Consider the following 27,839-nt stretch of genomic DNA (forward strand, 5'->3'; position numbering starts at 1 on the left):
GACCAGGAATCGGTCCACATGCTCTCCTTTGGCAACCACTAGAGCAGCAGTATCATTGTTGAGTGGTGACCAAGACTCAAAACAAAGCTCCGGTCTAATACATTATATAATTCTAACCTGGTTTGCCTTGTTTAAAAAACACATTTTTATTATTCTTAAATATTTGTTTGAAGATATGTTGAAATATTCTTTTGTTTAAGCATAAATTTAGGTTTTGTAATTTTCACATTTTTATTTTATTACAGCGTGCTCATTTTGAATTTTCTTTTGTATATGTATTTATCAAACACGAAATACTAAAATAGCTGGGCCAGGTTTTTTACACCAAAATAGAGTGTGAGTTTTTGAGTTTTTGTGGCCGCTTGAACCTAACTGTTCTGTCGTATTTATTTGAAACGACACTTTCAAAGGAGACTACACAAGAGGACCTGATCTGACAAGTGACATCTCTATTTTACATCTAGTTAAAAAGAAAGGAAGCCTGGAAATAATGATGATATTCACAATTTCTGATTCAGTGCTTCTGGATGTTGTTGCACAGATGCTGTTGGCAATTAAAATACTGTACCTATAAGCCTAAATAATGGGTAAAGACACAAAGTGTCTTCTTCTCTTTGAGTCTTGCCAAAGAGACAGCATAGTTTAGGAAGGTAATTTATCTTCATAAATGAATCCCTATATTCTACAGTAGAAGTTACTTCAAAGGACACAGTGATTTACACCTACATGTGTACAATGATGTACAGTACATTTATATAAGGGGCTGTATTGCACTTCAGTCTGAGGGTGGAGTTAAGTTCATTATAGCATTTCACTGTGGCATTCAAAAAGCTTTGACACAGAGCTCTGCAGACAAAGCACCTGAAAGACTATTTTCCACATGCCCACATTTTATCTAAGTAATGAGAGTTCCAAACACACTCAAAAATAGGAAATGCACACCGGCACACTTATATACAGTACACACAATAATGCAGTGATCTTTTATGTCTTCAGCTTTTTTATTGATAGTTTTCTTTTTTGTATAATAAATAAAGCTGTCATATTCAAGCAACACATCATATTTCACAACCAAACAGTGAAAAAGGGGTAGACTGATACCCAACACAGTGTCTCTCTGTGTGCTGAGTGTATTGTGGCTCACACAAGCTAAATAAATAAGGACAAAGAATGAGTCAATAAAAGGCCAGTGTTTTCATGTCTCAGGAAGATGATAGGATGAAAGAGTAGGCATTATTCTTTTTATAGTAATAGTGTATTGTCTCAGTTTTCTACAGATATGAACATTTTTCCTAAAAATAATAGTACAGTAAATAGCAACACGTACTGACAAAGAATACAGAGCAAATACATTTATCAAGGATGCTGGATCAAAGATGTGCATCAAACCATTATTTATCAAGAAGTTCAGTAGTTCCTTCTTTGCACTTTTTTCTGTCTTCAAGATTTTAAAATTTTGATTAGCAGTTAAAAATACACATTACAGCGTAAACAGAACAATTTAAAGGCCACATTCGTATACATTTTTAAAATAAGATTAAACCATGGAGGACAACGTAGCTTTAAAATTATGCCAGAAAAAACATCAAATACTAAGAGAAAACAGTCATAAGGTATAATCATTCACAGAGAGGTAATTTCAGACACATCAAGTAATATAGTAAAGTAAAACAGCATTTTGCATTTTTGAAATGTAAACTTTAATTTTTTTACTTTGTTATCATGTTTATAAAATAGGCAAGATACTACAATTAGTTTTCTTCAGAGGTCACCCATCTGTGTGCCTGAGAAATGAAAAGCTTTCCCAATGCTAGATTTCTGTCTTATGCAACATTATTGTGTATCTCAGTGCAGTGCCACAGTACTGTGTGGTCAGGAAACTGCCAGCACCACTTCATTTGTTGGTATAACAGAACATGCTAATTGCTTTGCAATCTTGGGATGAAAGACAGCTACAGTATAAAGGATTCATATAGTGCAGGGGTGTCCAACCATGCTTCTGGAAGACCAGTCTGTCTGCAGGTTTTCATTCTAGCTCAGATCCTAATGACCTGAATAAGGTTATGGGTCTAATGGGCCTAATGGGCACAACTATAACCCATTCTCCCCACTCTGCAGGTGACACTGCTTCAACAGACCTAGAAAACCTGCTGACAAACCAGCCCAGTTTTGCATGGTCGTGGGCATCTGCTCCCTTAACTTTACTGACATTTGTGTACAGTAAATCATGCCTTAAGAGAAATACCCCTGTTTCAGATTTACCCCTTATTAGCAGGTTACTGGCTAAATAATTTTAAGTTTCCAAAACAAAAAAAAAATACATTGTTTCAAAAACAAAATTTGCTTTTATTACCTCTTTTACTGTCATAGTGATTATAATATTATATTTAAAAGGACCCATGTCTTACAGCTCTCTGCAAATGCACAACACATAATAATTCAAGGAAACAAGTTTATAATAGTACATGTTTATAGGCAATAGAGAGCAAGCACTATTATATGGTGTGTTTTTGTCTATTTGGAATGAAATCTCTCTCTTTCAACAAGGGCCTTGTAATTCAGAAAGCCTACATGTTTTGGGGAGCATGTCTTGTATACTATCAAGGGCTAATTAAAATTAACAGATAAAGACTCAATACACCAGAACATTTGACACTCTCGAAAGCTGTTTATCTAAAGCAGAGCAAAAACAGTAATAATGATGTACATTTGGGAGAGAGATAAATAAAAATCACTTAACAAACTACAACAGATTCAGTCTAACACATTCAGTAAATAAAGGCCTAAAACAAGTGGTACCAGTAACAAAATGATTGTGACCTCATAAATGTGTAAACATGCTTCCAAAATAATGTAAAACTGTACTATTTCCAAGATTCAAAGACAGTTTGTGATACCAGTCTATCCCTAACAAAGTACACTAGAGGCCACATGCTACATTCACGCTACACAGAAATGAAGTAGTTACTATAATTATCTTTTTGTAGCCATTACATTATGCAGGCAACCTCTCCTTCAGCCCCTGATTTACAGAAACAAAATTTAGAAAGAATACATTTTTCTTGAAACAAAGCTTGTAAAAATTAATGTAATAAACACAGTTTTTGTAACATCTTCTTAATTTTAGCATATGCTTGATTGTCATAAGTTGTTCCACGATATAACATTTTGCATTATGTTATTTCCACAGCTGTCCCTTGTATGCACACACAAATTTCAGAAGTCCAATTCGAGCTTTATCAGATGGATATCACACAGTGTGGGAAGTCATGTGAACAGTTTTTGTGAACTCGGATCTTCCTTCCAAGTACAATTATTCTCAACCCCCATGAAGCTGATCAGCAAATTTTAAAGCTAATGAACTCCTAAGCTTGACTTCTGCTTGCATCTAGGTGATGTTCTCCTGACCACTCCAAAGATGAAGAGAAGCTATTAGGTTACTCCTGTAATCCTGGTTCGCCGAAAGAGAAGAATAGCTATCAACCCTACTGCCCTCAGGGGTGGTGGATAGAGCATTAATACCAACTCTATTGACAAGACAGTCAGGAGTGTGTCTACCCTAACCCTAACTCCCACTCCTCCCCTGAGGGGGTATAGGGCTTTCAGAGAACCAGTGCTACAGAAGCAACCAAATGTTCCATTAGGCTTTAATAAACAGCCACCAGCCAGTGGGACAGGTCAGGCAGGTCAGCTGTGGGGGAGACATCCTGAAATAGCAGGAGGTGACTGGTGTCCTTAAGGACCTGAGCAGTCAAGAAATGAGACCCCGAAATAGATTGACATGGCACACAGAAATGACAGTCAGGTAGATCTTCAAGGTGGACACTGACCGTCCGTTGTCCTAAAGAGAGAGACTGCAAGCATGGCAGGATCACTACAAAGTGACAGGAGACTGAACTAGACCGGAACGTGGTTCAGAAAAGGCTGCCAGAACGACTGCCACTTATTAGAATAGAGCTGCCTTGTGAGAAGGTGCTCCAAACACTCAGGATGGTAACAGCAGTGTCTGGTGACAAACCTGGCCTTATTGAAAGGGCTTGATCCCTCCAGCAACATTAGTCTGCATGACTGCATAGCGTTTTGGAAAATCTACCAACCCAGCCATTAATAGTTGATGAGCTTTATTTGTACAGATTAAAATGTAAATGTAAAATTAAAATGTAAAGCTAAACAACTTAATGTTAAGACCCTCAACAACACGTACTGGTGGAGATTTGATCTATCTTTTTGTGCCCTGGCATCCTTCTCACATCACATAGGTATATCAAGCCTTGTAATAAAAGACTTGCAATGGTTTTCTGTGTTTTAAGGGAATGTTAAACTTGCTGTTTGATTCCATAAGATACTCCTTGCTTCCCCACGTTCACTAAACATGTCTAGAAGGATATGAGAAGGTCCTGCAACTGATGGACACTGTGATGCATGAGTACAGCAGATCTCACCTGTCCAATCAGTCTAACTAGATTACCCATCAGCTATTCAGAAATGTAGACAGTAGGGTTTGAGGGGGTTGAGGGGGGAAAGGAAATATATTTTTGTACATTAGCTTAGCTTAGCTATGAGTGGCCAGATGTAAATTGGGTCCAAATTAGAATTGCTGGTTTACAAGCTTAATGGTTATGAAAAGTAGTGAAGAAATCAAGATTCATTTAAAACGTGGTTTTGTGTTTTAAAAGGCAATAGACAGGCTGAGCGTTGGAGCTGAAGGAGAGAATTGAGAAAAGGCAGGAGAGTGACTGTGTGAGTTACAGAGAACTGGTGCAATCCAGATAAAGGGAGTAAGGGATGTAACAGCAAATTGGTGGTCCATCACTGTGACAGGGCCTGAAGAATGTCTTTCACCAACATAGTGCCTATCACCATCTTCTCACAGTTCACATTGAGCTGGGAGGCCTTTTCATCTCTTGTCACCACGGTTACCAGCACCAGGCTACCACTGGTTACAGTCTTTGCAGCGAATCTGAAAATAAGCAGAATATACATTTTATATATTAAATAGAAAAACAATCCAAGTGGGTGGATAAGCATGTTTTTTGTCTGGATTCAATTTCTTATGCTCAAGTTCTAAAGAAAGAAGACACAGCAACTACATTCAGCTGCCTTAAGCTCTGATTTTCAAAGTTTTTGGACCAAGCAGAAAATTTAACTCTTTCTTGAGGATTGTTATAGATTAAATGCCAGAAACTAGGGAGTATGTAGGGTTGGTATGGAAAAGAGAAATTGACATGTTTTACTTTTAAATGTGGTAAGATTAAGTTCATTTGGAGGCATTAAATCAGAGCAAAACAAGCACTGCAAAAAAACAACAACTTTGAAAGACACCTTTTAAGTTTTTATGCCTAACCTGTCAGGACATCTGAAAAGTCCTTCATAAGTACAGATATAGAGTACTAACCTGACAAAAAACAAAGAATTTCAGAGGCAAACATTTAACGGTTCCCCTGGCAAGTCTAATAAACGTTTACTATGGGTGACCATGACAAAAATAGTGTATATCACATTAAAGCATAGTGAAGTCCTGTAAAAAGCATGGTATGTTAAAGAGAAGTATAATATTGCAAAGGACCAACCAAGGACAACCATGGCAACACAGAGGTCATGCACGATACAAGCATGGTGAGGCAGCAAAAGCATATCAATTTACCGCTGCAAATGTGCACAGCAGTGGTGTGTCTCTGTGGTAGGATCTCTGATGATTTGTATACTCTATCATACAAAGCCCAGAGGTCTAACTACAGGGGTACACCACTACAAACATCTGTGGACCTTTTCGGATGTGTGCACTACACACTTGCTCACCTGTACTCCTTCTCTGACCCACAGGGCACGCGGCTGAGGTTGGCAGCAGAGGTGACCCTTTGGACAATGACGTGGTCACTCCGGCATTTCTCTCCTAGAGTCAGTTTCTCCGTGATCTCGTTCATTCCCATTAGCTGACCTGCCGAGAAGCCCAGACCGGATTCAAACCAAACAAGCCTTTTGAACAGCAGAGGTTTTGTCCATGGCACTTCCTGTTAGCTAACTAGAAGATAAATGATCCAAACATAGTCGCATTCCTTCCTGTGAAATAATCTGATAAGGAACAAGTTGGAAATCTAAAAATATGTTTTGCATTTTTTGTTATGGTCTTATCAACAGAACTTTCTTGTGTTATTAAATAAATTGTAATCAATTATATTCCAATATTGCCAGAGGCCTTTAGAAAGCTTTAGAAAGCTTTTTTCTGTCCTGTTTTAATTATGCAAGAAGAAGAATTCCACTATGCTGCAGCAACCCACTCAAAATCCAAGAGGATGAGCAGTAAGTAACTGTCCCCACTCCCGTGTCTCCTTCATATATCCAGGCCTACTTTTCCCTATATGTAATAACCTGATGTTTTCAAAACTGATACTGACCCGAAAATCAGAAAATCAGTTAAGCCTGTTTTCACAGGGTGGGCACTCACAATTGATCACTGTGGCCTGTTTGACCTCCAGGTTTCTAATGAACAACCAATTCAATAGGTCACATTAAACACTTGCTTAACTAATTACAGGACCCCAAGCAGTACAAATATCTTTGATTGCTACTCCTTTAGCACAGACTGACTTTGGAGACAGGAACATCTGGACACAAACAGATCAAGTCATACTTCAATGACAAAAACAGTTTTAACAGAAAACAAATATCTATGTGCAGTTCTTAATTAAAGCTTGAATGTACAGTAGTGCCAATTGCAATCCAGCATCTGTGAGTAGCATTTCAGAACAGTCAGGACTAAGAGGCTTTCTGAACAATTGTGGTCTTTATCTACAGATCTGTGCAAAGTGTTTTGATGCAGGTCAATAAACCTGACATTCTGTGAGCAGTAAACACACCATACACAAAATCAATGCACTGAGACTGCCAGTTCAGCTAAAAGTCACTGAGCACACTAGGGAAACTCTGAGGGGAAGTGAGACAAGTGACACACAGACAACTGAGAAGAACGAATCTATCAGAAGAACTTACCTGTTTGGAATCGTAATAGCTTCTCTATGGGAGTTGACAGAGTACAGAAAAAGAATGAAGGATATGACAAATATTTAACTGCAACAACTTTCAGAGTGATTCAGAAAACACTGCTCACGTTGCTAAGACCGAGTCACGACTAAATCAAATGTGAATGCATATTTTCACAATTACGTAGGGGAATCTAGTGTGGCCCGTTCAATGATGAGGACCCTGATCAACTAAAGAATACAATTATTAAATGGCAAAAGAACAGGCACCTCATAGGTTTTGGCTTCAGTCTATTCACAAAAAGAAGCAAAATACATAAATATATGAAAACTCTTCATAGCAGAAACTGTATATTAGACTATTGCAGAGTATTTGGTATTATATACTCTAAGTACATTGTAGTTACCACCATGGTGAAAGCAAAGAGGGGAAACAAAGGTAAATTCAAAACAGCTCTATATACAGTAGATGAGCGAAAGTAGAAACTGAAAGACAGCTCAAACGTATTGTTTACTCAGGAGAAGCAGATAACACTTAACAATGTGATTTCTTTGGTGATTATTTCACAGCATATTGATGTTTAAAAAAATATATATTTTGATCTTGTGGGCCTCTGAAGTCCCACTTTGAAGTTTCGGGTCTCCCAGGCAACACAAATATTACCTTTATAGAAACTGACATATGACCTACATAAAATCTAGCACGATTTAGAATCTGTGGTTCCTACTGTGGGGCTCCAAAGATGGTGGAGGGAAAATGACTTATCAGCTATCTCCCTGAATACATTTTATGAAGGAACACAAATGTGCACAAATGTAATGTCAAAGACTAGTTCCACGGCAACATTCTAGATAAAAAATAAAACGTAAAAGAAAAATAAAGGGTGTAGATTTTGTAGATAGGAGGAAGTGTTTGTGTAAGACGATAAAGACTTTGATCTGGCTTAGTGTAACCTGGTTGTACATTTTTCCATAAGAATCATGTCTGTAAAAGAGTGCAACCTTATGGATTTAACGATATGTTGGGTTCCAGCCTTGTAAGACAGATTTGTGGAAGCAGTGATGTACTGTATGTCAGCTCTTGATAATTAATTCATGTAATGCCTTGCCTTGTATGAGTGAATATGTGTACCATTTGTACACATTACAGTATACCATCTAAATTGACTTTAGCTGCTCATTTTTACATAGCAATTGTAGCCTGAATGTTAGCCCTGTTGTCAAGACTTTTCTTTTAATGGTCTATGTGCTCTCCCTTTATTTTTTCATTATATGAATTGAGCAAAATCCAATACAAGATGGGTTTAGACATATTTTCCTCTGCTGCGGAATGACAGATTGGAGAAACGGAGGAACTGTAGGACCAGGTAGGACCCCCACTCTCTCTCCATGTGGCCCAAGTTAAGGGGTGTCAAGCAGAGCACCCTTGGGAGGAAATAAAAACCTGTAGTCTCTAAACTTTCTAAAGAATTTCTTGTATTTATCTCGTGCTTTTCCTGAAAGACTCCAATGTTCTTCACATGTAGAACCCACTTCGCCTCCCACTGATGTGCAGTGGCCACCTGAGTGATGAGTGACAGCCAATTTATTCTTCTGCACAGCAGATCGGGTGGGGACATGAGAAATGACTTTAGCAATTGAATTATCTAAAACCAGGGGGGGCTTGGCGCAAGACCAAAGTGGAATTAAAGGGGAAATCACTTCAATTCTAATGAATATTGCCTTAATAGCCAAGTAGGCAGGACCTCAGTACAATGTCTCACCTACTGCACAATATCCACAGTCACCATCCTGTGGAAGCCCAGGCCCAGATGGAAGAGTGACACCTACTGGTCTACAAACAGCACTTACAGCAGCAATCTGAATATCCCTACAAGTCTCCTGTCCCAGTAGTGACCAGGACCAACCTTATTTAGTTTCTGATCTCTGACAAGGTCAGGCTACAAGCTGGTAACGTCGGTGTTCAGCAATGACAAAGACAAAGAAAATGATCTAGCCATCCTCTGTGACTTCCTGGTCAACTGATTTCTAAAGTTTCCTTCCCTCCTGTGTTTTGTTTGCTTGTGTTTGCTTTTACATCCTTTAGAAGGACCCTCCTTCGTTACCCTGAGCTGCTCAGCCTTTGCTGCTCTCATCAAAGTTAAATGAGTCTTAAAAAAATCCCTCATTTCCCTTCTGCAGAGGTAACCTCCAGTTTAACCTACAGACAGGTGCACAGCAGCTCTCACCTTGCTCCCTCTTGAACTCGTTCTCACTCATGAAGACTGGAGTCATAAGCTCCCCTACAGGTGGCTGGATAGACACGAAGAACTTCCGGGTGTGAGTGCTGAAGGAGAAGGAAGCAGAAAATGAGCTTATTCACTGAAGACCTTGCATGCAAGGACAGTACCAAATACCATGTACTTTATTCCACCTCCCTGCGCGGCATTTCTGCAGGTCAGGGCAAATGCATGTTTCTAAAGGGAGGTGATCACTCTTAGGGAGTGATGTTTATTTTATTCTGTTCAGAAACATACTGTATAGTGCACAAAAATACAGGGGTCGAAACAGCTGTGCTAATTCTCTCCTAATAAGCTCTCTGGTTTGCTGAATACATCAGTTTCTCTGTACATATAATCATTGCCTCCTTATGAATGAAAGCGCTGTAGACAATGATAATGAACCCGTCAAGGGAGATCAGTACTGTACAATGTATTCTTTTTCTGTGAAGGCTGAGGACAGAGCTCATACCTAACACAAACATGATTTATTGTTTACATTTTATTTTATCCACAGACAACATACCACAATTGCTCTAGGACTAGGGAAGCCTCTACGATCATGGGTATGCAATCAAAGCACCAGCAGAGCTGTCTGATACCAGTTACACAGGCTGTGTCACAATATTTATTTTCAACAATATCTATATGCAGTTTTCAATGCTCTCAGTTTCTGGATACCTGCTTGGAGAGGTGAGGATTATCTCTCACATAAGTATTGTTCATATGAAGCCAGTAAAGCATGTTCAGCATCTCATACTAAAATATATTAGTAAATATTGTATTTTATACTTAAATTCTACGGATTAGAGTTCTGGCCTCACCAGAGTTGGAAGTTGGCTGCCTGTGTAGAATCACAGAAATCAATTCCCATAACCACTGTCACTGTCTCTCCTGGAGCCAAAATCTCTGTAACAAAAACAATATCACACAAAAAACAAACATACAGTATGCATTTTCAGAACCTTCTCGTGCATTTTAATTAAAAGTCCTTAAATCTTGCCCTGTACAGTATCTTATATATTATATACTTATACTAAATTTAAATATGTCAAAATCAATTATCCATTGATTATGATGTAGTTGTTGAGGTACAATATCATACAAATAAATTCACACATGGATACGTTGCGCTGCATGTGTATTCTCCTCACTACATATTAGTCAGGAAAATTTACTTACTAAATCAGCTGGGAAAATCAATCACATCAAATTTTTACAACAACCTCTTGAAATAAGTTACAATATCAGTGTAAAAGAGAAAGTAAAAGTGTAGCATTTGTAATTGTTGATATCAACTTGTGTGGTTGAGTGCTGAGTCCTAGAATTTTGTTCTTTTTTCTTGTCAATGTAGAATCTCCAAATGCATACCCACCTAATCTGAAATCGGTGAATGTGTCTTTGTGCCTTGTTTTAGAGAAACAACCCCAAAGCCCACAAGGGGTCACTGATATCCTGGGATCTTAGGGAACCCCAACCGTTTCTGCTCGAACCCACAACCTTTGGCTCACAGAGCTCAACCTGAGCGTTGGACAAGCACCTGGGAGCCTGAGTTTTAAAGATTTTTGTAGGGGATATACGTTTTGTGATTAGAAAAACTGAACATGTCTTAATTATCTTCTGTAATATGTGAATCAAGTCAATAGTTTTGCTGCAAGACAAAAGCTCACATCATCCAGGGGTCTTGGATGCAGGTTCATTACCATGACTGACCTATCTCTGGAAACTCCTTGATCCTCATCCCAGAGAGCAGTTTGGGCTCTTGGACGCGGATGTTTTTGGCCTCCGAGTCCGTGTTGTTGGTGAACTGGATCTGGACGGCAACCATGTGGGCGTCGGGACTGAAAGGCTGCCGGCTGAAGCAGTACTCCACCGACAGACCCTCTCCGGTGATGCGGTGCAGCAGCTCATGGGTTTTCACCGAGCTGAAGGTGGGGCTGATTGTCTGTGGGAGGCAAAGCATGTTGCAGCCTCAGATTAGGCTAGATCATGGAATTACATGGCAGAAACCTAATGCAGTAACCTGGTTTGAACAAAATAAAACAGGAAATCAAATGAAGCACAACTGAGATTGAAACTCTTAGGATGGTAGATAGCACCTACTGTCTGCATGCAATACAAATGAAATGCAAACATGTACCAAATCTAACCTGCTATAAGAGTCATAATGAGGTAGGAACATTAGCGTCTACTAGTGATGTACTGTACTGTAATGATCTCTTCCCTTCTTCCCTCTCTTCCTCAGGCAAAACGATATTTTCTTCATCAATCTTAGTTTCCAGGACATCATTAGGTATCACTCACCGTTGGGGACAGAGCTGTGTCTGTCAAAGACAGCCCTTCCAAGTCAGTGACCAGGCTATTGGACACAATGTTGTTGACAGGGGTAACCTGAGGCGAAGGCGAGGGAGCAACTTATACAGCAGACAAAAGAAAGAGTAAAGAGAATATTACTGGAACAGTCAACAGCATCCAAGCAGAACCAATGTAGCTACAGTATGTATTTGAAATAGGGCATTCATGTTTTAAAAGTTTACACTGAAGGGTCATTCAGAAAGCAAGGGTTCAGGATGTCTCTTAATAAACTTGCAAATTTTAAATTTTGGCTATATTCTACAAAAACACCTTCCAGGATAAGGGTTAACTTTTTCAAAAATATCTTTCAGGCAGCTCTGCTTTTCATTACTCTTACCCTACCATGATACAGCTTTGATTTATTCATTGTGATGCTAATCATATTATCTATATACTGAATAATGAAGGAATTAATTGACTTACAGTCGTCCAGGTCAAGAAGAGATATTTCTTGTTTTTCCTTTCTGGGCTCTTTTGGAACTGGTTTGGAGCTGGAGACCTGGAAGAGAAGCGCACCACACACACAGAATCATTTTCCTACATGATACTTTTCACTTTCTGAGTTGTCTGTTTTCAACGGTTTCTTTGTGTCGTGAGCTCCTCACCTTTTTCTTCTTCTTTGTCTCTGTATCAGACTCAGATTCCTCTTCAGATTCTGACTCAGAGGAGCTGCTTTCAGATGTGCTGTCCTCCTCTTCTTCAGATGAAGATTCGGAACTCTCCCGAGCCTCTTTCTTCTTCTTCTTCTCACTCTTCCTCTCCTCCCCTGTGCTCTCCTCGCTGCATCAGGACACAAATCGGTTCGTACAAAACATACCCAGGCACCGTAACCACGACAGGTATATTCCTGCTTGTGAGATTTCCAATACAATTCTCTGGTTTGCCATGCACTGTTAGACAGCTAGCAGGTAGCAGTCAGAAAGGAAACGCAGCTAGTTTTTCAATAAATGTCTACAGGCTATATTAGAGAGATCTAAACATAAATCAGAAATTGCACTCAACTTTTTGATAGGTACACTGTATAACATTTTTAGTACAATTGTTAAAATGGACGCAGTGTCTAGCATTGCTGCCTCAAAGGGCTGGGGCCCTGGTTTCAATTCCTGACCCGAGGTGCTGTCTGTCTGGAGTTTACATGTTCTCCCTGTGTTCATGTAGGTTTGCTCCAGGTGCACCAGCTTCCTCCCGCTGTCCAAAGACATATCTGTAGGTTAATTGATTTCTGGAACAGTTGACTGTGTGTGTGTCTGTGTGTGCCCTGCAATGGACTGATGTCCCATCCAGGGTGTACCCTGCCTTGTACATGTTGCTTGCTGGGATAGGCTCCAGCTTTCCCACAACCCAGTACTAGATAAGGCCGTTAGAAAAAGGATGGATGGAAAATTCAAAGGGATACTTATGTCTATTAAGGTCTGCATGTTTTTAACACTTTAACAGCTACATAATTTTCTTTTCACATAGATGATATACGTTTAATAAGGCTGAAAAGGGAAGTTCAATCAATGTGAATGCTTCAAATTAAATTTTGATAAAGGATGGCCTTCAAACAAGTTAAACCATCTCAAACAGGGAATCCAGCAAGAAATCCCTCAAAGAGCTGTGAAATGACACATTTTTATGACACCCATAGACCATTTCAGGGCTTTTTTCCTATCAGAGATGGATATCCATCAGGACAGATAATGAGCGATAAAACCACACCTCTCCGCGCTCTCCCGTACGATTTTCTTGGTCCTGCTTTTCTCGGTTTTCTTCTTTTTCTTTTCCTTCTCCGATCCAGATTCCTCTTCGCTCTCCTCACTCTCTGATCCAGTGCCCCTCTCTTCGCTGCCAGTCTCCGACTCGCTGCCCATTTCAGACTCTGTATAGCAGTGAGATTTGTAAGCAGACATTATAAGAACGGAGGAGAAAGCATTTACACAATATATACAATTCCAGTGAGCTCCCTGGGCATTATAGAGTAACGAGATATAAGTATATTAGTAAATGAATGTAGCATTTCCAAATTTAAAATGACTGTTGACAAAACTGATCCATAAGAATCTTTCCTCATAGCTGTTCCTTAACTAGCTATGAAACCATTCTAGCCTGGGCATTCATGTTCCATTCACAGAAACTGGCTTCAACTGTGTGATTTGATAAAACATTTTTCTTAATTTCTTTACCAAAAACAAAGCAGTTTTGTTCCACTAAGGTGCCCCAAATGACTAAAAATCCTCAAGAGACTTTTGAACTGTCCATTGACTTACTTTTTCACCTGTCTCACCGGCCAACTGTAATCACCACAGTGCACTCCACACAGCCAGGCACACACAAAAAGGCAGCTGAGCTGCTCTGCACAGTGGGTGCTGGGGTGGACAGGAGGAGAGTATCTCTCACAGCTCACAGCAGGAAAGCCTTGTGAGGCTTTAGCCAATACACTGTACTACTGTCCTTCTGGGAAACAGCAGCGCTCTGTCATTTTGACACAACACAGGACATGTTACCACTGTCTGCGGACTCAGTTGGCCCAGATTCCCCTTCAGAATCAGAGTAGAACGGCTTCTCCACCTTCTCCTTTCTCTTCTCACGACTGCTACACTTGGTCCATTCAGGAACCTGCAGGGATAAAGTAGGCACAGTCATATCGAGGGACCAGAGGGCAAGTTGACAGAAACAGTTGGAAGATACATTGGTCATGCGTGCATCACCTTGGTTAGTACTTTTAATTTCCTCAACAGGTTTCACTTTCAATTATCGTGCTGTTGTGATGGGCACTTTGCAGAAAAAACTGAAGGTAAAAATATCAGAGAAGAAAACATCAAGTCTGAAACAGACTTTCAGAAACCATAAGATACTTAACCCTACCAGGAGAGGATTTAAACATGCAAATGGTTCTTCCTTGGTTCTGAAGCAGGACTGCTGAGGTCCTCTGTTGCAAATTGAGTTTTTCATCCCTTCTCCATTGTGCAGCAACAGCTGCGTCACAGTTTCAATCACTAACATAAACTGGGAAAGGCAGGCATGAAGGAGCGCCTGGAGGCAATTAAAAGATGAAGTATGCACGACCAAGTTATGTATTTTTTCAGCAGGTACCATTTAGTGAAGCAATGGCTCTCTTGAAATGTATTTAATGTTTTCTTACTTGTTTTCAGATTCTGTTTTTTCATAATTAAGTCAGACTCAAACTAAATGTATAACAAAGAAAATACCACTAGACACAACCTTTTCCTCTTTTTTAACATCTGTATATAAGTATAGAGACCAATATGCAAGACACTGTAGCTTACATGAGTTGTTAATTAAAAAGACCATGAACTCTTATAGAAAATCTGCAGCAATTAAATTTCCTTAGCTGAAAAGAAGAAAGGCACAGCACTTTCTTTCACAGCAGAAAAAGATACGGTGTAAAAGATACCCAGACGTCCCTAATGGCCTTTGTAGAGTAAGATGATTTACATCCGTTTCCAACATACTGTAGCTGTGTCGTAGTGCTAAAGGTACAGCACTTTGTCACTAACTGGCTCGCATGGTAAAGACATGTCCCCAGCATGCAGGAGTATTCCCAGATGAATGGGAAAGAAAAGAATGACATGAGGGTGAGATGACTTTCACTGGGATACTTGAAGCTGGGAGAGGGACTTGAGTTACATTCTTCAGCAGATCCACTCTGAAGAATGTAGTAAAAATACAAGCCAGACTCCCTCAGACACAGACCACCTGCTAGCGAGAGCCAACAGTCACAAAATTATTTATGATAGTAAGGTGTGAGGAATATGGTCTGGTGTGTATACACACTATTTTGACAACTGATTTAAAACAATTGCCTCAAACACTCACTGAAATATTCATTTCTAGCAAGGATATAATCTTGCAATTTCAAGATGGCCAATTATTTTTTTCCATATTTGTTCAGCTGGAACAGAACACAGAGTAACAGAATGTGCTCCATTGTTGGACACTGGCTCCACATGGCAAAGAGGGGATCTTTCCACGTGAAGACATCGTCACTCACATCCTTTTCATTCTGAACCCTCCACTAACCGAAACTCTATAGGCACTAGTCATGCCAAATAAGATCCCTGAGAAAGATAAGAGAAAACTGAGCCAGCTGAAATTCAAGCCTTTTAAAGATTTCACAGATAAGGTAAAAACAGTATTTTGGCTAGAAAAATCTTAAGGTTTTTCTGTCAATCTAGGAAAATCTATAAATACTTAATAGCAAACATTCTCTTCCTTGAATTCAGCTAATCCTGGATAATCACTTTGATATTATCGTTCTTTTGGACTTATGAGCAGCTCTTGGAACTAATATAATTGAGCCAAGTTGAGGTGCTAAGGGGAGTTTCTATTTATAAAGCATACAGTATATACTTATATATAGTTTTTCCTGTTTGGTTATAATATTACCATGATGTAAATTATGCTGGGGATTGAAACTAAAAGAACAGGTTGTGCCAATACTTGTTCTCAACTGTGCACACAGGGACCTATGAGATGGACAAACACCCACCAGGAGCTACAGGGTTTGTGTCAAACAACTAAACCCAAAGATAAGAGCTCAAAGCCCTGTATACAACTGGCACAACTCCAAACAATTGACAGAAAAACGTGAAACCTGCCACTGGATAATACAGCATCATTACCAATTAGTGAATCCTAAATTGATTTTGTTATTGTTGTTTTCTAAAAAGATCACTCTTGCTCCTCCACAAGTCTGCTCTTAAGTCTGTCAGCTCCAATTATAGCTGGTTGCTATGCCAGCATGTCAGACGTGAGCTCCCTAAGACTGCATTTCATATGAGGGTGCGAGTATTTGCTTATTCCTTGGTGCCTTCTGGCTCGGGCTCTTCCTGTCTTCAGTATTTGTGTTTGTATAACCTTGCTTGTGCCTCCACTTTCAATACAGCAGGAAGGCAGTGGCTACCCAAGCACTGTGTGGCAACAGGAGCAGAGACAGAGAAACACACTGCACAGCAGGCCGCACTCAGAGGAGCACCTCTCGCCAGTCTCCTAGCAAGCCGATCCGCCCCTCGCTCGGAGAAATCACTTCCTCCAGCTGCAGACCAGGGCAAAGAGAAAGACCGTCAGAGCTACGGCACCAGGAAGGCTGAGGCTTTAGGCGAAATTAAAAAAAAACAGCACTTCCATCCTGTAAAGGAATTCTGCCCCTCCACTCCATCCCTGAAGGAATCTGCACAAGACGAGGTAACAACCTTCAAAGATGGACTAAACTGTTCCAATTAAAACATAAAAATACAGATTTGACTAACAGCAAGATCCCGGTGATGAAATGTCACAAGGTACAGCAAGCCAGACAAACCTCTCAGGTGGAGTTCTCCGGCTTGTACCTTGTGTCATTTTCATAAACGTTACAAGCACATAAGATGAGAGGATGTTTCTGAAGGCGCTTTCCCATAGTGACCTCTGTGAAGTTTTATATGGGAGAGGCTTGGTGAAGCCGAATGTTCTGGAATAAGCAAGAACATCCAGTGTTCAAATTTTCGAAACCTTTTAGCATAAATTTAAACCAAATCATCAGGGATTAAGTTCTATTTTGATATCCAGGGACCCAAATTCAACATTTTCTCACCTCTCATTAGCATAACAACATTCTTAAAAGCTGTAAGGAAGTATGCAATTACTGACTCCATCTGGTACTGTATATATCTGTATGTCATAAAATTGTTTTCACATCACAGTTGTCTTAGTGATGCTAAATGTCTTATATTTACTTTGGGATCCCAGTTTTCAATCACTAAATATCTGGGATATACTTTTCCAACACGGCCAAGCAAATTCAATGACTACAATCCTGAAAAGATTCCCTTTTAAATGAAAATGTGGCAATACCCTGTTTTGTTGTGATCAAGGATGTAGGAACCAACCAATCAATCTTGCTTGATTCCACACATGGGGAGCATCTCAATACTCACAGGCTGAGAAAAGGCCTTTCACTTGAGAGAGACCATTTTCACTTACTGACTCTACATGTGGCAGATGCCAAAGCTCTTTCAGATGTCCTGCGCGTCATCCGCAGTATGACTATGCTGGATAATGGAGGGATGATTGGAAAATGACCCACTGGAACTGGTAACACAATAAGTACAGTGCATACTGACAGGGCAATGACAATGAACTTGGTGTTATGCTGATGAATGGTAAAACAATGGTTTACAGGCCGAGCCTTTTCTCTGCCTCTCTTTCAACACTGCACATCTACAGGATCGCCAACAGATTCTCCTGTTTGCCCCTTATCTCCATCTAGTACTGATTCCACTGCACGCACAGCCTCCTTCACCTCCACGTTGCGCACTGAAGGGTCGGGGGCCGCTTCTGGCCACTCAGGCAGCTCCTGGTAGCCCACAGCCTTGGCATTGAGCAAGTGGGAGAGAGAGCCAAGCTGGAAGTGGTCCCGGTCTGCAACACAGAGCAGTTCCTCGTTCAGCACAAAGAGAACATTGACCATGCAAACGCAAAGCAGACGAGCACACAGGGTGGCACGGGTGCGGAGATTTCACCCTGTGCTGACTAAGCAAAAGTAGAGCCGCCGAGAAAGAGAAGAAAACGCTGAGCATTCAGTTAAATCAGGCCATGTCAGGCCAGCAACTCCCAACAACACTGGAGAGTTCGGAACGGCTGCTTGTTAAGCTGCTGTTTAGTTGAGTTGTTTAGACAGCTGTCTTGTTAAGTGTCTCATAAGCGCTGCTCATTTTCATTAAGATGAGATATTAAGATGAAAGATCAAGATATTAAGATGGCACCTATTAATATTGTCTCATTCCCTGGGTGAGTAAGGTAAAGATAACATACAGACATAAATCAAAATGAGTTTAAATTAAGATTAATTAACAATCATAAAACATGCATTTTTGGGACAGAAATGCCCAGTTAAGACAAATTTAGAATACATTTTTTTGCTATCATGGGTCTTTATCCAATGACAGAAACTGTCGTCAGATCTGAGAAATAGTAGCAGCCTCAACAGTGTCATTTGCATGGAAATCGGTATGGAACGATCTGGCCTCTCTTCTCTCTCAGCGTACAGTAATGTCTGCCTCTGGCCTCTGGTACCTTTGAAGGGAGATTCCAGGACTGGGGCGGGCTTGAGGGCGAGGAACAGCTTCTTGGCATGTTTGCTGAGTGGACCGCTCTTATCAGTGGGGACAATCAGCTGGCGGATGAAGCGAGCCCGGTCTCTGATGTCATAGTTCTGGTCATACTTTGCCAGGTTGAGGACATACTGGGTGAGCAGTTTGGTCTGATGGGTCAGAGGGTCAGAGAGGGAGCAGACTATTAACTGGAGGGAGACAGTGAGTCATGAAGAACAAAAAATAATTTTGTATTAGGTTTTATACTTTGGTTTTAAAATCCTGGCTTTTAACATGCTGTGAATTGACCTGAATCTTAAATTCAGCCAAAGATAAAGAAGGCTGTTTCTGAAGGGACAAGCTCCATTACTTTTGTGCCACAGCATTAATGCCCCTGGTAATGACAACCCCTAAAAGGGCCTAAATTATTGTTGATGTAACAATGACACAGATACTTCACTCTGTCTCAGAATACCCCAAGTAGGTCACGCCACAGTTTTTCTATAAAAAAAGATCAGCCTATAATCTTAAAACCCTGTTTGGTTCTCTGTTGTGTATTATAGATTGACTTAGAGTGTTTCAGCACCCTGGACAGTGTCCTGTTATGACAAGGGTTTTCAAAGGCAGTAAGTCCTAAACAGAGAGGGAATCGGCGTCTTTAATAAAGCATCAGGATTCACAAGCTAGAAACTCTGCTCCTTTGAGATTAAGATAATTAATAACTGATGCTGTTCAAGGCAGTATAAACTTTTTTGTTTTTTTCTGTTAAGACTATTGATGATAAATGATGTTTTTTTAGCAACTAACTGCCCAGATGATGAAAAATGAATGATAATGATCACAGCAGCAGAGAAATGACCAAAAATCTCTGTTTGCTGTACAAACACAAAGAGATAAAATTATTGCACTTTGCTGTGTTTGTTCTTCCAGACTCTTAAATGTTCTTTGACTGCAGCCTTTTTAATTAGCATTGGTTTCCATCGTAGCCTAGTCATGCACCAAGCTTTAACACTCCATTGCAACAGGAAAGAGAATGCACATTATTCTGAGCACAATAAAATGACAGAATGTCAGCAGCACTATACTGTAGCTTCCCAGGAAGACCAACATTATTTAATTGCAATGAATCAATAAACACGACTGCTTCTGGAATTGACTTCCCCAAATTTAATGTAACATATTTTTAAGTGGATGTTACTGATAACAGATCGGAAGCAACTAAGATGAAGAAGATACAAAACTACAAGGGCTCCAAAAGGTCATTAAGCATTACATCTCAGTTAAGGGATTAAAGACTATTAGATATAAAAAATCAGATTCATTTTCCTTCAGGTGTTTGGTTCTTTTGTTATAAAGGTCTATGAAACAAACATTCACTAGCTGTGCAGGTATGCTGTCTGTTTGGATACATTTGGGAGGGGAATTTACATGGTATAATGATATGGCATCTTTTAATCCCACCAAACTACTGCATACAGGAAAGGAACAAAGGACCAAAAGTATGGCAACTACAGGCTTATGACAGGATGTTTCTTCCTACTAGATTTTGGCAAAAAGAATAAAAATGTCTCACACACATGCAAATTTACAAAGCATTCTGAGAGAACAATACAACTGTTCTCAGAATGGAAGAAATCATTGCAGCTTTACTTTGGTACCTGTTTGGAGTTGGTCAGGTACAGTTTGGCTGCCAGGTTGATAATCTGCAGTTTGACAATATCCTCTTCACTGGTGAAGGACTTTGCCATCTTCCTCAGCACGTCAGGAGCTATTTTGGGGACATGTTCACAGTACTCACCAATCAGCCACAGAATACTGGCTCGGGCCATGGGAACCTGCCCACAGGAAGGACAGAAACTGGATGTCATTGTCACAGTGCATTGGATTGATAACAAGACTACTGTTTCTAATTGTAACTGACTGACTCATCACTGTGGTAAAAGTCAGTCTCTTGAAAGCAACAGTCTACTGATGATCGATCTAATGTTCTGTGCAATTAATTTTCATTTAATTCCAGGAAGTGTAATATTATCGGGCATGATATCAAGGAGGGTTTTTACCAATGTAGTCAGATTTAGTTTTAATCACATGGTACCGTAAACTTAAAGGCAGGTAAGATGACTGGTCAATTTCATTAGCTTCCTCGGCCCTGCAGTCACACAGAGGGCAAGAAAAGCACCTGGATGTTGTCGGTGAGTTTCGCCATGTGCTTGATGATGTCGCTGTGCTGCGCCGGCTGCATCTGTAACAGCTTCTTTATCACGACGACTGACTCAGCCACGACAAGCTCTGGAATACAGGTCACATGCGGTACTTCAGGGCACAGCAAAAGAAATGGCAGCTAATGCAGAGCTGTGGGTGTCGGAACTGGTTAGAACTGGGAACAAGTCATAAAGAGAGGTACAGCACAAAAACCTTTCAAAGATTTTAGATTCAATGCTGAATTTACCCTAAAGGGATATCTTCAGTAAGCTGAAATATAAAAATAAAATAAAATCCCAGTGAATCGTTACTCTATGATACAAAAGACATGTACAGCTGAGTTGGATTACATGACTAGATTTTCAAATCTAATCTGTTTTCTTCAAGAAGGAATTGCAATTTAAAAGGATTGTGATCAGAATCTCCTTTGTGCTCTTGATTTGTCTCCTTTTCTGTTTTACATTCTCGTGTTTGCACTCTAAGTACACAGGGTTCACTGTTGTCATCTCTGCATGGGGTTTTACTGTGGTCACTGTCAAAGGGCACAAAGAAAACTTCTAAGACCCGGAACTACAACGTCCTCTCCTTCAGAAGCTGCATGCAGGTTCACTGGGAGAGCTGAGCCCTGGATGGGCGCACACTCACCATCACGGTTGGACAGCAGCTGGACCAGGCCATTCAGACAGGTGTCTCTCACCTCTCCAATATTGGTGGCACAGCGACCAATGGCTTGGATTGTGGCAGCTACAAAGTCCTTGTCCATGCTTTTGATGTAGGTCTGATATGTACAAAATACAAAATCATATTGCACATGTTCCTACAGTAAATAAAGCTACATGTGCACTACTTGAGTAATCCATGACCTACAGAAGAAATTTTAGAAGATTTCCTATAAGGGATCACAGAACCAGATTAGTGCATTAATACATGCTCACCAGTTAAAAGCAATCAAACTTGACCTTGTTTCTGGTAGAAATTTAGATTACGTTACCTGAAATTCCCTCAAAATGGTAGATATGTTGGTCTCATTTGCCAAATTGGTCAAAACCTCTAACTGCAAACGAAATAAAAGCAATGTTAATCAGAACAAACCTGCACCCAACTCTCATTTCAGTTAGACGACTGTTTCTTAGTGACACACATCACATTCACATCACTCACATTCAAATGATTAGTGATTCAAACACTTATTTGTACACACATGGAAGAACGTGTAAATCTTTGGGTTCAAAACTTAGGGATGACCACAACACACCTTTAGGACTTTGATCTGGGTGGGATCTGTAGATCGGATGTAGAAGCTCTTTAGGTAAGGTTCAAACATTCCCTGAAATAGGACATACAAATATAGCCTTGAACTCATTTCACCATCCAAGGCCCTTTTTATATTAACAGCTAGGAAAATGCTCAGCAATGTGCCCTTCTATTTGTTTTTGGTATTTTTGAATGATGTCTAAATATTAATGATTACATTTCATAAACATGAAAAAAGTAAAAGTTAAATGTAAGGACCTTTACATTTAAAGCCTAAGAAAAGTAGAGTTATTTATGTTCTCAGTCAATAGTTTTTCAATTGACAAGTGAGATGTACTGTAGGAACACCAGACATATACTGTAAGTAAGACTACAAAATTCTACAACAAGTCTACTAAATATAATTATTTTTATAATTAACTAAATATAATTAACTTTTTGTTCTTTCTCTAGCAGAGGGAAAATGCAAAAAACAATACAATTATAAAAAGGAAACATTTATTTAAAAACTCACCCTGCGTTTGATAGACATTGTTGCCACATTCTGCAATACAACATACTGGACTTCACTGCAGAGAGAAATACAGAAGACTGGTCTGTGAGTCAGATTTTTACAATAAGTTTTAGTTGATTTTAGACACAAAGTCTAATCAACTTTTTAGAATATTTTACATTCACCACAATGAAATTTCACTTTAATTGTGCAGAAAAGCTTAGAAAAGTTGAAAATCTTAGTATTTTAAAGAAACAGCACTTTACATTTCCTAGAATAAAAAAGCCATTTAATATACAGTAGTTGTTTATAGCTTTTAAAAATGGAAGAAGGTATTTTATTTTTGTCCTGTTTTTACAGCTTATTAGCAAAGCACAATTAAGCTCATTTTATTTTTTTAGTTGTCATAATATAAAAGAGAAGGCTTTTAATCATTAACCACGTCTGTAGGTACTTCAGAATAACATAATAACATACAGTATACAATATACAATATAGTGTAGGTCTTTTTTGTTACATGGATGGCTATCGAGAGATAAAGTAGTACATGTTAAAAAACTAAAACATGGCCTAACCAGCTCTCATTTTTAACAGAAGTTTAAGGGATACACTTAACTTAAATTCTTCCCTGTCTATGCTGACAAAATACTTTAATCAGGGGTGGTGAAATACTTTAGTGTCATTGTTAAAGCTACCAAGATAAAAACAGTTGGCTTTTTAAATGACTCCACTGGCTGTATGTTTAATCTCAGAGAGAGTATGCTTTGAAAGTCGTCTCACTCCATTTCACACAAACTGTTTTAGTTACAAAAGACATCAAAGGCAGCTGACACAACCATAGGTTCCTCCATGACCACAGGGCACTGTCATTTCATGGTGACATTTACGTGGCAGAAACTGATGCCCCATTAACATCGGGCTTTCTACAGGCAGCGAGAAGGCCAAAGTCATGTGGTGTCTGCAGATGAAAGAATTGAAAAAACTGGGACCTGCAATGGATGGGTGACCATAGCCGGGCAAATTGAAAACTCTTTTCGAAAAGTCTATGCATCCCAGGAAGACAAATAATGTAAAAAAGGATCTTAAACTTGATTTTATACCAGAGATAATAGGAATAAGAATAAGAATAGGAGTAGGAATAGGAATAGAAATAGGAATAAGAATAGGAAAAAGAAGAAGAAGAAGAAGAAGAAGAAGAAGAAGAAGAAGAAGAAGAAGAAGAAGAAGAAGAAGAAGAAGAAGAGAGAAATTGTATAGTTCGGATGCATAGTATAGAATACAGTTTTCTTATTATAATGTGTAAGTGTGGGGTGATGTAAGGAAAAGCAGCCCTACCTGTGACTCCTCATGAGGCGCACCAAGGCCTTCGCAATGACGCCCACCTCAGCCTTGGGGGCCAGATGGAAGTAGAGCTGTGCCACAGCCATGACTACCTGCACAGAGACGAAGCATGCCTTTACAAGGATCCTCTGCACACAGACACACCACCACCGTTCCCCGTTATACGTGGCGACCCAGGAAGAGAATTCACAGATCTCCTAACAAACAAAGTCATGACTTCCAGCTTCCCGCGTTCTCTCCATCCAAGGCTGTCCCACAGCACTCTGCCCCCTCCCTCTTCCTCGGTCACTCTGGGCCGCGATGAACCCTCCCTCCCTCTCACTCAGGCTCTGGCCCTCTTTGCGATGAGAGCCACCCTGCAGCCGGCACTGACCGCAGCGTTGCGGCTCTGCAGCAACGGCTTGGTGTTGCGCAGGAGGAGCCGGTGGTCGGGGTCCATCACGTATGGCTTCCTCCTGGGCAGGGCAGCTGCCTCGGCCTTCTCATCCTTGCCCTCGTCCTCATCGGAGCCGTAGAAGGCCTTCTCCGCGCTCTCCTCCAGGAGAGACTCCTGCGGCACACACAGCGGTCAGACCACATGACATCACGGTATTAGTATCTCCAACAGGCTGCGGCGCGACAAAAACCATGAGGGGGAGTTTTGATTATTCTAACAGCTAGAACACTGCCACGCCCTTTGCAGGCTTTCCACTTCTATCGTGTTCTGCACCTATGAGTGTGATGATGGATTGATTGCTGCCTGTTATGCCTACTGGCAATGTTACTGTAACATAGTTTTTTATGGGACAGGGTTGTTAGCCTCGGGCCCAACCTCCAACATGGAGGACTTGGTGCCCGATGTGGGACACGAACCTACTACCCTCAGATTATGAGTCTCATGCTCTACCAACAGAGCTAGTCAGGCCCGTGATGAGTGTGAAACTGTGGCAAATATACAGGGGCCCCAGACATGGACACTTTTTAAGGGCTGAGCGTTATCTCAGGAAGACTGGATGGAGGTGAGCGGACAATATTTTAACTTGAAAGGGATGGCAGTGGGTGGGGGTGAGGCTTAGGTGGGACGTTGTTGACGTTTCGAAGGCCTCGTCGATGATGGAGGGTGTGGCACCCTCCTGTGTTTCAGGAGGAGGACGTCGCCGAGAGGAGCACTCACATTTTGGTTGGGGTTGAGGAACTGCGTCCGGGCGTAGCGGGTGAGCATGTTGATGATGACGACCTGGCCCCACTCCTCCACGTCGATCAGCAGGTTGCACAGCTTTCTGTAGTTCTTGTGAATCAGGTCGATGCGCTCGGGACAGACCTCCTCAAACGCCATCACCACGCTGCCTGCCACCAGCTGGACACAGGGAGGCAGGGAGGGACAGCCGGTCAGCAAACACAGCCTGCACCTCACAGCACTACGGGATGACAGGCCTCCTTTGATCTATACATGATGCCCTACAATTATGGATCGATTTAAGTTGTAGTGAAATGAAACCACTCTGACATCAAATGACTCTATACCAGGCAGCATCAATCTTCTTGTGTATCATTGCAGAGATGCATAACCGTTTCTGTGTTCTTTTTGTTCTCTTGTAATTAAATGCCCGAGGCTCTGAGCTGAAGTAATAATCATGAGGTACATCACAGACAGAATAGATAAAGACAAAAACGTGCTTTGACTTAAAAATTTTGAGATTTACCTCCTTTTTTCTCTACACAAAATAGAATTAGCAAAATTGATATACGACCCACATACCAACAATAAAAGCTCTAATGGATACATGTGCTATATAAACAAGAAGGTAGACTGCAGATTGCTTTGCCTAATTTGCCTCATTAAATTATAACAGAAAACTAATGATGTTATGTAAAATAATTCCCTTTATATAAACTGGGAACAATACCCAGAGGCCAAATTGCTCTGGATACTTTGTGAAAACGACATCCATATCAAACAATAATTTCCTGGAATGCTTTTAACGTAAACTCAGATGTGGAAACTTTTAATGACACAAACCACCATGGAATTCTAATTTACACTGCTGTCCTGGCAGTTGTGTGTCAGAGAAGTGGTTAGGGCTCAAGACTGCAGGGGCATGTGCTTAAATCCCAGGTGGGCACACTGTTGTTCAACACCTGTGAAGTCAACTAACCCTGATTTCTCCATTGGCCCTAGTTGTGTAAATGGGTACCAACACTGGCATGTTACATAACTGTAACCTCTGTAAGATGCTCTGGATATAAGCACCTGACAAATAAATGGATGATCACAATATTGTCTTACCGTGGTTTTGTCAGCCAAAAGTTTTTCAATAACCTCGATCAACTGGTCCTTCTGGTCCGGATCCAGACTAATTAAAAGAATCAAACACAGTAGTTAGGAGGAGAAGATGTGCTGCATTGCTCTAACCTTGAGCTAAACTCCACAAAGTTATACTGATTTCAGGCTGATCTCACTAAGATGAGAAGCAAATTAAGCAAGCCAGTGGTTCTGGTCCATGACTATATATTGTAACACAGCCAGTTGCCAAACTACCAATGCCTTCATTGCATAGCTCACGTTGTTCATGCAATATGACTGTTTTAACATGTTTGACAGCTGCAGATCCCCAAACTAACACTATTACTATCGTCATGTACAGTGCTGATCCATACTGATCCCCACAGCCTGGTACCTGTAGAGTTTGGGGATGGCATGAGCGGCTGTCTTGCGCACGTAAGGGGACATGTCCGACGCCGCCTCTTTGATGGCCAGCATCATGATGGGCACGATGATGGTGACCCTGATGCTGGAGAGCACACGCAGCGCACTGGCGCGGATCAGCTGGTTGGGATCCTTCAAAGAGAAACATAAAAAAAAGGTTTCAGGTACCATACTTCTCCAGGGCAGCCCAAGGCTCACAAGGGCAAAGGCAATAAGGTTAATGGATGCTGCAGTCAAGCCCAATAACAAAGTCAAAGGTTAGAAACTCTACTGCCTGTCACAGGCCATCTAACCCTAACTCTGTCCCTGACCCACTGCGCATTTCATACCATGTATTTATTCCCTGGTGCCTCACAGGAAACTGACAAGACTTGGAAGATCATTCTGTTCATTAATTATTAACGACCAATAAAATTTGGGATTATAGGCTAAATTCTAAGAGAACACCTGTCTACCAGACTGGTTTTCATTATTGCATAATAAATGCTCTGGCCAACACTATAATCAGATATATCTAAGATTTCAATCAGATTTTATTGGGGGGGCGATAAGCTGACTCACAATTCCAGTGAAAACATTTTTTTCAAGGGTGTTAAAAGGCAAATCCAATGATTATTTTATTTGTACTGAGTTAACTTAATTCTTGAATACATGGGTACATTTTCACCAGATGCTGTGGCTTAAATCAGTGGTCCTTTTGTACTGTGCAACCTGAATTAATGGAGAATTTATTTTTTGAATCTGGAGCCATAAGATTTCTATAACTGAAATTTAACCTTACAATGCAATTTTAATAGCTTCAAAACCATTGTTTTGGTGCTTAACAGCTCTGGGATCACAGTGACGTGATAGTGAATTAAACCCAGCCTGTAATGGCACTTGGCCAATTAATGATATACAGAAATGACACAGCACTTCTAAAAAAGCCCTCTCCCTGGGACAGAGTATTGATCATTTTCCCACTGTGCGCTCAGCTGACTTAAGGGAAAGGACCATCTGTATTAACTGCCACACACAGAGCAGTCGGTACCAATGGCACTTAAAATACACGGATTTGCTGGAAGAGGATAGAAAAGGGCTGGAATCTCTGAAATCAATCATTGTTTCATTTCACAGAGGCAATCAAGTGGCCTGAGCGCAGACAGTACTGCACTTACACAGGAAGGCTGCAATCGCAGAATTAAACACGCCAGGGATACA

The 27,839-nt window shown here is 40.5% G+C and overlaps 1 protein-coding gene across 8 annotated transcripts in view; it reads right to left on the minus strand.

The window, feature by feature from the left end:
• Positions 1-982: 982 nt before the first annotated feature.
• ap3b2 (adaptor related protein complex 3 subunit beta 2) overlaps positions 983-27,839 on the minus strand; it is a 52,381-nt gene continuing 25,524 nt past the window's right edge. For 2 of the 8 annotated variants that reach the window (XM_088641758.1, XM_088641755.1), the window contains exons 5-28: positions 26,611-26,771; positions 26,220-26,286; positions 25,107-25,289; positions 24,327-24,503; positions 23,948-24,045; positions 22,634-22,688; positions 22,121-22,192; positions 21,857-21,919; positions 21,511-21,643; positions 20,843-20,952; positions 20,322-20,498; positions 18,647-18,833; positions 17,862-17,992; positions 14,080-14,191; positions 13,295-13,454; positions 12,199-12,373; positions 12,017-12,092; positions 11,543-11,652; positions 10,952-11,183; positions 10,063-10,147; positions 9,209-9,306; positions 6,991-7,014; positions 5,800-5,938; positions 983-4,960 (exon numbers count right to left, since the gene is read on the minus strand). In XM_088641758.1, the coding sequence (XP_088497884.1) occupies positions 4,810-4,960; positions 5,800-5,938; positions 6,991-7,014; positions 9,209-9,306; positions 10,063-10,147; positions 10,952-11,183; positions 11,543-11,652; positions 12,017-12,092; positions 12,199-12,373; positions 13,295-13,454; positions 14,080-14,191; positions 17,862-17,992; positions 18,647-18,833; positions 20,322-20,498; positions 20,843-20,952; positions 21,511-21,643; positions 21,857-21,919; positions 22,121-22,192; positions 22,634-22,688; positions 23,948-24,045; positions 24,327-24,503; positions 25,107-25,289; positions 26,220-26,286; positions 26,611-26,771 (2,976 nt within the window). In that variant the 3' untranslated portion in view covers positions 983-4,809. Of the gene's footprint in view, positions 4,961-5,799; positions 5,939-6,990; positions 7,015-9,208; positions 9,307-10,062; positions 10,148-10,951; positions 11,184-11,542; positions 11,653-12,016; positions 12,093-12,198; positions 12,374-13,294; positions 13,455-14,079; positions 14,192-16,571; positions 16,632-17,861; positions 17,993-18,646; positions 18,834-20,321; positions 20,499-20,842; positions 20,953-21,510; positions 21,644-21,856; positions 21,920-22,120; positions 22,193-22,633; positions 22,689-23,947; positions 24,046-24,326; positions 24,504-25,106; positions 25,290-26,219; positions 26,287-26,610; positions 26,772-27,839 lie in introns of all 8 variants that reach the window. The other 6 variants (XM_088641759.1, XM_088641756.1, XM_088641761.1 and 3 more) reach the window with 4 other exon arrangements.

The sequence above is a fragment of the Lepisosteus platostomus genome, chromosome 7 (assembly GCF_059453375.1).
Source record: "Lepisosteus platostomus isolate fLepPlt1 chromosome 7, fLepPlt1.hap1, whole genome shotgun sequence".
Taxonomy (NCBI): domain Eukaryota; kingdom Metazoa; phylum Chordata; class Actinopteri; order Semionotiformes; family Lepisosteidae; genus Lepisosteus; species Lepisosteus platostomus.